General features: G+C 59.8%; 1 protein-coding gene across 1 annotated transcript; it reads right to left on the bottom strand.

Annotated features, from left to right (window-relative positions):
• Window positions 1-2,705: 2,705 nt before the first annotated feature.
• UBALD2 (UBA like domain containing 2) lies at window positions 2,706-8,280 on the bottom strand. Its single transcript, XM_046677714.1, has 3 exons — window positions 7,935-8,280; window positions 7,476-7,538; window positions 2,706-3,843 (listed from the first exon to the last, which is right to left on the bottom strand). The coding sequence occupies exons 1-3, from the start codon at window positions 8,052-8,054 to the stop codon at window positions 3,526-3,528; spliced, it is 501 nt and encodes a 166-aa protein (XP_046533670.1). The 5' UTR covers window positions 8,055-8,280; the 3' UTR covers window positions 2,706-3,525.
• Between the last annotated feature and the right edge of the window lie 967 nt (window positions 8,281-9,247).

Below are 9,247 nucleotides of genomic sequence, written 5' to 3'. Positions count from 1 at the left end.
TGGCTTGTAGCCTGAGAATTAGGCCACGGCCCCCCAAACGGATTAAGCTGGTAAGAGTGCTGGGGCTTCAGGAGAGCTGAGCATCTCACCCAGAGTGGGGTGGGGGCGGCACAGGTCAGACATTGGTGGGCCTGTGCTTAGACCTACCAGCTCTCCCCTGACCTCAGCTAGACCCGGGTGCTGCTGCCTTCCTTGGCGCCAGCCTGCCTTCTCGCCTGGGGAGGCCAACCTAGAGGGTGGCCTCACCGACTGGGGCACTCTGGAGAGGTTTGGGACACGTGGTATCGGTGCGTGAGCTGTACCTTGGAGCGAAGAGGAGCGTGGCAGCTGCCAGCTGCTTTCCCACTGCTGGCTCGGGCAGTGCCTGGATCCTGGCATGGCGTCCCGGGGGAGCAATGCCACCAGCCTCCTGGGAAGGTCCTGTTTCCTGTCTCCTGTGGCTTACCCTTGAATGGCTGCTGCAGAGGCAGGAGGGGCTCAGACCTCGGGGCTACCAGTTTCCCTGTTTCTCCCCGCTCCCCAAGAGAAGAGAGCAGAGGGTGTCATGTGTGGAAGAGGCTTTGCCCAGCAGCCTGCGGCCTGGCTCAGCCCACGCAGCGCCACTGGCTTAGCTTTGCTCACCCCAAACGGGCAAGAGGGCTCCCTGCTGTCCCCCAAGCCTTTGTGCTCAAGGTCTTGGCAGGCTGGGGGGGACAGAGGAGCATGGGTGGGCTGAGCTCAGTGGGGCACCGCAACTGTAAGGGATGAGTCCCCATCCCCAATTGAAGCCTTGGGGACAAGAGAGAGCTGCCCCCAACCCTGAGCCCTCTAGTCATCAAAGCAGTTCTCTGCCTTCAGGTCTGTTCTCATTGGTCCCTCCTCAAAGGTGGGGCTCCCCCCACCTCCAGGCCCCCTCTCCCCCTCTGACTTGGGAAAGGGATGTCTGGGGCAAGAGGCTCACTTCAGGGTGTGAGGTGAGGGGGTGACAGAGTCACACAGGAAGGGAAAGTGTGGCAGGAAACAGTCCAGAAAGGGTTTCTCCCATCCCACCTCGTGTGGGCAAAGAGGGCAGGGTTGGCTGGGGGTGTCATGGGGGTGGGGCAGGTGCTCCCTACGGGAGGGGGCTTCCCCCTTCTTTCCCCATCTGCTGAGATCCCATTCATCTCTGTAACGACGTAATGCCCTGGCCAGAGGGAGGAGGGGAGCAGCCGGAACCCTGGGGTCCGGCGGGCACCCCTCACACCAGGTGCCCTTTTCTCTGCAAGCAGGAGGCAGAACCAGCCCCTCCTCCGCTCCTGCTCAGGCTCCTGTTTCTCTGGCCTTCTCGCTGAGAAATGTCAGAAGGTTGCTGGCTCAGTGTCCCTGGCCTAGAACCCAAACTCACCAGCTCGGCAGGGCGGGGTGGCAGTAGGAACAGAGCAGCCCTCCATACCCAGGCCTCCCCACACCCACAGGACAGGGAGCAACATTTCCCAAGCAGCCAGGCCAACCCCATCCCCGCACCTGGGCCCGGCTGCCCACCCTCACCAGGCTGTGCCCAGCCCCAGCGTGGACCCCGCCCAAGTCCCAGCACTAAGCGCCCACGTGCCCGCAGGGGGCTTCCCCTTCCAGCCTGGGAAAGCACAGGTGGGCAGGGGAGGGGGTGAGGGTGGGAGGGGCCTCAGGGGTTTCCAACCAGGAAACAAAACTGAAAGGACAAACCCAGCCTCAAAGTACATGATCACATGTAGAGGGACTGAGGGCAGCTGTGTCCGCCGTTCCACTCTACTCCCGCAGGGGCTGCCCCACAGGCAAGCTGGACAAGACATGTGCAGGCCCAGCAGGGTGGGCTGGCTCGTTAGGCAGGGCCCTTCTCAAGTGTCACTTCACTTCAGCCCTGAACCTCCAGACTCTCCAGCCAGATTGACAGCAGTGTCCACTGCAGTGCCCAGCTGCCAAGAGAGGACAGAGGGAGAGGGAGAGAAGCCCCCACACACATGTTGAAGGGGTACTGGGGGCCAGGGGCTCAAGGTGGCATCCTTCCCCCAAACATGGGGCTCACGGAGGAGTCCCAGCCCTGGGCCAGCCACCCACTCCTATAGCTGGGCCCACAGCCTCCTCCTCGGCCACCTGCCCCCTGCACTGGAGAAGCTGAGCAAGGGCTGCTGGGCCAGGAATTGTCAACACTGCTTCTGTTTTAATGCCTGGAGGCTGTGGGGAAAGTGGGAAGGGAAAGCCAGCCAGTCCCTTTGGGGACCCACCCTGTCTCTGTGGCTCCGACAGCCTTGGTTGACCTTTAGGGCATGGCCACACAACATGCACACAGGGACATGCTACCCGAAAGGAGGCCGAGGGCAGGGATGGAGATGGGCCCAGCTGGAAGAAGCCTGGGAGGCCGCCAGGCCGAAGGGTGGGGCTGCCATCAGGCCGCCAGGTGGAGGACAGCTCCCCTCACTGCAGACGAAGACCATGGCACCAGGGCCAAGCGCCGAGGGATGGCTGGTGGTGGGCTACCCAGCGAGGGCCACGAAGGGGAGAGGAGTCAGGGCCAGTCCTCCCTGTCCCTATACCCAACTGGATCCAGCCTGTCCTACCAACCCTCTGGTCTGGACGCCCTTGTCAGAACATCCAGACCAGACTCGTGGCAATGGAGCCCGCCTCCCAACCGCAGCAGGCTGAGAGCCCCACCCCCTTCCCAAGGAGAGCGCTCTTCCCCCCCAAGGTAAATAAAGGCACCGCAAACCAGGGAAGTTAGAAAAGTCTCTTTTAAGTTTTTAAATTAAAAGTTCACCCTGGTGAGATGATTGATTCGGGAACTAAATCCAAAGGCAAGCTCCCCACTCTGTCGCCTGCTGGGGGCGGACACAGCAGGAGGCAGGGTGGCTGTAGAGAGTCAAGCCCCCGGCCAGCCAGAGCCTGGGCCTTTGACCCAAGCCAGCTCTTTAGCTCCACACAAGCCCTGCACGCTCAGCTGGAGACAGGGTGATACCAGGAGAGGCGACAAGAGCTGCAGAGCCACTGAGGAACCAGCCAGTAACTGGGGGTGGGGAGACCCTCATGATAGCAAAGAGGCCCCCCACACCTTCAGCCGCCGGGCACCTCTGGGAGAGCCTCCTGCCGAGTGGATCGGTGGTGGTCTTCTCCAGAAGGTGTGACCTTTGAAAGGAGGCAGCTAGCAGACACCTGGTGACTGCAAGATCAGCCACCTGGCTTCCACGCACCTGCCCTGGGACTGGGCGGAGGAAGAGGTGCTGGCCCTTCCCCACAGACCCCAACACCCCGGGCAGCCAGCCCCATTCTCACATACATTAGTTATATTTATATATTCATATATATTATAGTTATATATTAAAAAGAGAAAACTTGCCTGAAGAGAAACTCCTGAAGGACCCAAGTGGCTCAGGAAGTTTACTGTCCCACCCCCCCGCAAAAATGCTTTTATAAAATCTTCCAGTGCGATGTTCAGGAAATCCCCACCCACCCCAGCTCCCCCCACCCCAGCCCTCCTGTGTCCCCACGACCCTGGACTGCCCCCAGCTCCAGCCCAGTGCCCGGCGGCATCCAGTCTCATCTCTGGCCATCCATTGCAGCCATGGCTTTCTGCTGGGTGCCCCCCTGCTGTGCTCCGGGGGGCCACGTGGGCTGTGGGTGGTGGAGGTGGTGGAAGCTGTGGGCCGTGGGGGAGGAGGGTGGGATCCAGGCGGCCTGGTGGCTGGGCGGGGATGAGGCCCAGAAGGGGCTGAAGTTTGCAGGGGGGGAGCAAGCCACGGCCGTCATGGGGCTGTTGCCGCTCTGCAGGCCCTCAGAGGCGCGAAGCTTGGAGAACATGGCCAGTGCATCGGGGAAGTTGGGCGGCGTGGCAGGTGTGTTGCTGGGAGTGCACATCTGCTGGGAGAGAACACAGGTGTCGGGAGTGTTGCCCACACGGGCCCCTGTTCTGAACCTGGGTCCACGGCCCCTTGGAGCCTTTGGGGCTCACCCAAGCCGGCCCCTCCTTTACTCCCATTTTGTAGTCCACGAGCAGCATCAACAGGACAAAAGCACCCCTCCCCATCTCGCCCTGAGCCAACAGAAACAAAAAAAAGGACAAAACCCAACAATTTTATCAAAACCAAAGAGTGTTTCATAATGCTTGGGAATGACACCCTGAGGAGTGTCTGAAGTAAATGGTTAATTGCGACCAGAAGCTAGGGTGTCAGATTAAAGCAAGGAGAGGGAGCAGCCCAGGACACCACTGCTTAGCGCCTCACTCTGCAAAGAAACCAGCTGGCTCCCTCAGTGAGCCGCCCTCAGATGTTCTGAGGCTGCTGGTCAAGGGAAGGTGGCCAGAGCCAGGGTGTCCCTCCTACGTCAACCTTAGAAAAGCTACATTCTCTCGGTATTTGGGTGCATTCCACGGCAACAGGACCGGCCAGCAGGCCTTAGAGTCTTCACCTCCACGGTTTTACTTCTCACGATGATGCTAGGTCATTTCGATTATTTTCTATATGACAGATGAGGAAACTGAGGCCCAGAGCTCACACCCAGTGCAGGGTACAAGTGGAGACGTTAGAATTCCCAGGCTCCCAGGTCCAAAGGCCTAAGCTCTTAACCTCTACCCAGCCCCCATTCGTCTGCACTTCGAGTCAAGTGCAACTTCGGTTTCCTGTGTCCTTTGCATGTCCCCTCATGCTGTCCTTGGCCAGGGGCTGGCAGAATGTCCAGCCTCTCTCAGGCCTCTTCCTGGGGGCAGTTACAAACATCCCAACATCTGCTGTCTTCTGCCACTGCCGGGGGCGGGGGGCTCCCAAACTCCTCTCTATCCCTGGCCCTTTCCGAGCAGGGACCGCGGCCAGGACGGAGAGAGTTGGTGGGGTGCCGGAAGCGGCCCTCTCCCTGTGAGCACCAGAGCCTGCTGTCCCTCCCCACCCCTGCAGCATGGGGGAGAGGGGTGACATCCTGGAGTAGCTCACAGGGCCTCGGGGAAGAGGCAGCAGAGAATGAGGCCTACACCAAGCCTGTTCTGCCCTCACAGCAGCTTCTCCCTTTCCCAGCAAGCTACGGGAGTCCTTTGAATTTCTCCTAATTTTAGCAACACCGGCCCCTCCCACAGGCACAGGGGTGGGGGAGAGAGATTCTAGGGCTCTTCACCTTGCAGAGAGGGAACTTTCACAGCTCTGAAGTTAAACTCGAGCTAGAAATGTGGTAAGGCCACGGGAGGGGGGCAATACCTCACCCTGTTAACTGGGCCTGCCCCATATCAGCAGCTAGGGAGCTCCAACCATTGTCCTGCAGGACTCAGGGCAGGCCTGGCCCCACCCAGGCCATTTCCCTCCTCCCTTCACTATCCCCCGCCCCCCACCCCAGGGCTGACTTCTCGGCAGCAGGAAACAATGAATGGGGGGGTAGAGGCCAATTGCATCACAGCATCGTGACCAACTTCCCCAGTTCACCAAGCCAGCGCAGCCTGTCTCCAGAAACAGCCACCCTACTCCAGAGAATGGCCTGGATCAGGAACAGGTCTGTGCCCGCGTGCCTGTGTGAGCTCCCCCAAGTTCCTCAACTTCTCTGGATCGTCTCTCTACTTCCGTAAAATGAGCGGCTTGGACCAGATGCTGTAAAGGCCCCTTCAGCTCTGGGCCTATAGCAAGCACAGATGGAGCTTTCCAGCTCCCAAGTGTACCCACTGCACCCCACTGATGTCCCACTGCTTCCAGTCTACAGTGCCTTTCTCCTCTTCTTGGCCCCTCCCAATGCAACCCAGGGACCCCCTGATCTGGGAAGATGCCTCCAACTGTGTGAACGGTCTACGGGACAACCATTTATCAATTACTTATGCCCTGGGTCACTTCTGGTATTGCTATTATGCCATTACTGGTCTCTGGTGTTTTTATTTAACTTTTTCCTTTTATTTATTGTCTCTAAAAAATTACCAGTTCCTTGAGGGCAGGGATGGCACTCTACACGGTGCTGATTAAGTACTCAATACTTGATACACTGACAGATACACTATAATGTCTGCTACAAAACCTGCCACCTGCCTTCAGGGAACCTGCAAAAGGATGACAATCTCTTGGGATTGCCAAGAAGGTGCAAAAGAGCCTGAGGGGACCACCAGTCCCAACTCTCCCAGGCAAGCCTCCCTGTTCAGACACCACAGAATGGCTGTGCTGGAAGCCTGGGCCTTTTGGAATGACCATAGTTGGTGGAACAAACCTCAAGGCCCTTTTGAGAGGAGATGGAAGCAGGGCACTCCCAGGCTCCCATGCAAGGTGGGAGTCAGAGCTTTCCCACAGTCAGGTGCAGGTCTCCTGCAGACAGCCCCTCCTGGGTTTATGAAGAGCCCGGCCTCAAGTGCCACAGCCCTGCAGCGAGCACAATTCTCCCATCATATTCCAGCACTTTCATTTTTTGAGTTATATACAGCATGAGCCATTCCAAGAGAAAAGCTGGTTAAAAAACGTCAAGACGGACCCCTCTCTCCTTGTCCTAGATGAAAACAGGGCACCAAGGACGAGGCACAGCAGAGGAACCATTTGCAGCTCCTCTGAGCAGGGCGGCAGCTCTGAGAAAGGAGCCACGGACAAGGACACCAAGTGTTAAAAATGCCAAAAATGCACTCCAGAAGCCACAACAGCTCTCCTGGGGAATAATGTTTTACAATCACTATCTCGGAGCCCCATCCCTCCTCCCCCAGCAGGGCTAATAGGTAACTAGAGGAGGTGTTCAAGCCTCTAAAGTCAAAGGGATGTCCTGTGCCCATGGAAAGCAGGATACCCCATGGCCAGGAGGGCAAAGGCTCAGGCCTGGGGGCCAGCTTGGAAAAGAGAAGAAAGCCACTCCAGACCTGAACCACTTCTGGTTCCTGTGCTTTACATATCTTCACATACCGAGATGAAATGCAAACTCTTGGCCGTACCATGTCAAAATCTGTTTGTCCTGCATGCTCAGGGCATGTCCTTTTTCCACCAACAGGAAAGAGTGAAGGTACCTCGCCGGGTAGAGCCCAACTCCCTGAGCCAGCGTGGCTTTATCCCTTTCCTGTTCCCCGTAGCGCTGGGTTGTTTGGATGGGGGGCTGCCACTCCAACAGCAAGAGGGGGCTCCCCATAAACAGACACCCCAGGTCCCTGCCCCCTCAGGGCCCTTCACTCGGGCTTCCAGTTCACTCCCCGTCTAGTTATCACCGAAGCCCCCTCCCCAGCCCCTGCCAGCCGGCTAACTTCTGGCCATCCTGCCCTCCCTCCCACCCCCCGCCCGGGGCAGAGCGCCGGACACCGGGCCTTCGGTCGAGACACAGCGGCCAGGGAGGCCGGACCACAAAGTTGGGCGAGCCAGCCGGCCCCGGGAGCCGCTCTTTCCTGGAAGACATTTTGGCTCTTTGTTTACATCGCGGCGCCGCGCTCCCCGGCAACATGGCTGTCACCGCCGGCGGCTGACAGCGGCCCCCGGCCCGCGCCCTCGGCGCCCGGGGGTCGTGGGCCGGGGCGAGGCCCCCTCCCGCCTGCCCGCCCTCCCGCGGGTGCCGGCCACACTTACCATCTGGTGGTGGTGGTGGCTGTTGGGAATGTTGGTTTCTTGGAAAAACGTGCTCAGGGCGGTCTGCGGACAAACAAGCGGCGAGGCGGCGGTTAACGGAGCCGGAGCAGGATGCCCACCGGCCGGCGCGACCCCCGAGCCGGCTCCTCCGCGGATCCGCGGCGCCGCGATCCGGCCGCCGGACCCGACCCGACCCGAGCCGGCCGGCCCCCGCCGCTCGAGGGGGCGTCCCCGGGCCGTGAGCGGGGGCGCGAGCGGCAGGGCCCCCTGCGCCGCCCCCGGCTCCTGGGGCCCCGGCCCCGCGCCCCCCGCGCGACCTGGATCGCCGGACGGGGCGATATAAATAGAGCCCCCGCCCCCACCCCGAGCCCGACCGCGCGCGGCTGGGCGTCCGCCCGCGCCCCCGCCGCAGGCCGGGACCCGGGGCCGGCCCGGCGCGCTCGCTCCGCCCGCACGCACCTCGAACTGCCAGTGGGCCGCCTGCAGCAGCTGCTTCGCCTGGTCGGCCGCGCAGCCCGCGGCCAGCACGAACTGGTTGATCATGACCTGGTGCCGCAGCTCCTCCATGTTCACCGACATGGCTCGGCCGGCGCGCAAGCCCGGGCTCGGGGGCCGCGGGAGGCCGGCCGCCCTCGGCTCGCTCTCGCCGCCGCCCGCGGCCTCCGGACGCGCCCGCCCCGCCAGCCGCCGGCGAGTGTTGTGGTCGGGCTCCCGCGGCAGGCCGACACCACAAACAACAGCGCGGGGCGGGGCCGCTGTCCCAACGTTCGGGGGCCGGAGCCGCCGCCGCTGATTGGCCCGCGCCGCTCGGCCGGCTCCCGGCTCCCGTGCGGACGTTCGATTCGAATCCTGCGGCCTCCGGGCCGCACTGTTTCCCTTCTGGCCCGGCCGCGCCCATTGGCGGAGGTCGGCGCCGTGGGGCTGCCCGGCATTGGCCGGCCGCTGTGTTTTGGCTCGTGCGGGCTCGTGATTGGCCAGGGCCGGGCGTTCGGGGCGGAGCCGCGCGCGCTGATTGGCCTCCCGTGGGCCTGTTTGAACTCAACTTGAAAACCCTGAGTGCCTGCTGATTGGCCGAGGCCCGTCTGTTTGCTGTTGTAGGTTTGGGGGTGGTGCGGCCAAGTTCATTCATTACTTCATTGAAACTGAACATGCTCAGCTGGAAAAGCAAGACAGAGTGGCTTTGACTCACTTCCTCTGAAAGATGTGGTCATCTCGAGAAACAGAACGATCAAAATAGAAAACAGACGGCCTTTGCAGCTGCTCGAGTCTCAAAATTGTTTATTTTTTTTAAAACTTTCAAGCAGTTTACCTTTTTTAGCCTTTTATTGAAATATAGCCCTTCGTGCCTCCTTCCAGTCACTGCCCACCCCACGGGCCAGGCAGTCTTTTCCTACGTTTTTAGACCAAAACCTTTGCTCTCTGAAGATGTAAACCAACGTTAAGGTACACTAAGTGTAAGTGCAGAGGGAAAAAAATGAGACTTTCTCCATCACTATCTCAAACCAAAAATTTTTTTTCTTAAATTAATGGACCTACCTGAAGCTTTAATTTTCTACTACCTTTTAAAAAAGGTAGAGGGTTTCTAGGTAGGTACTGGCCCTCAATCTTAGCCATTTAAAAACAAAGTTTACTTATATGCGCTGGTCTTCCACCTTCTGGATTAGGATTTGACCTTCAAAGCCTGTGTTTGGGAATTGTGGAGGTGGGGAGAGAACTAGGATTTAAGCAGATTGAGGAATGGGCAGAGAGGTGAGGAAGGTAAACATTGCTAG

The sequence above is a fragment of the Equus quagga genome, chromosome 11 (genome assembly GCF_021613505.1).
Source record: "Equus quagga isolate Etosha38 chromosome 11, UCLA_HA_Equagga_1.0, whole genome shotgun sequence".
Classification (NCBI taxonomy): domain Eukaryota; kingdom Metazoa; phylum Chordata; class Mammalia; order Perissodactyla; family Equidae; genus Equus; species Equus quagga.
Note: the sequence above shows the minus strand (reverse complement) of the source record. Positions and strands in the feature narration are given on the sequence as shown.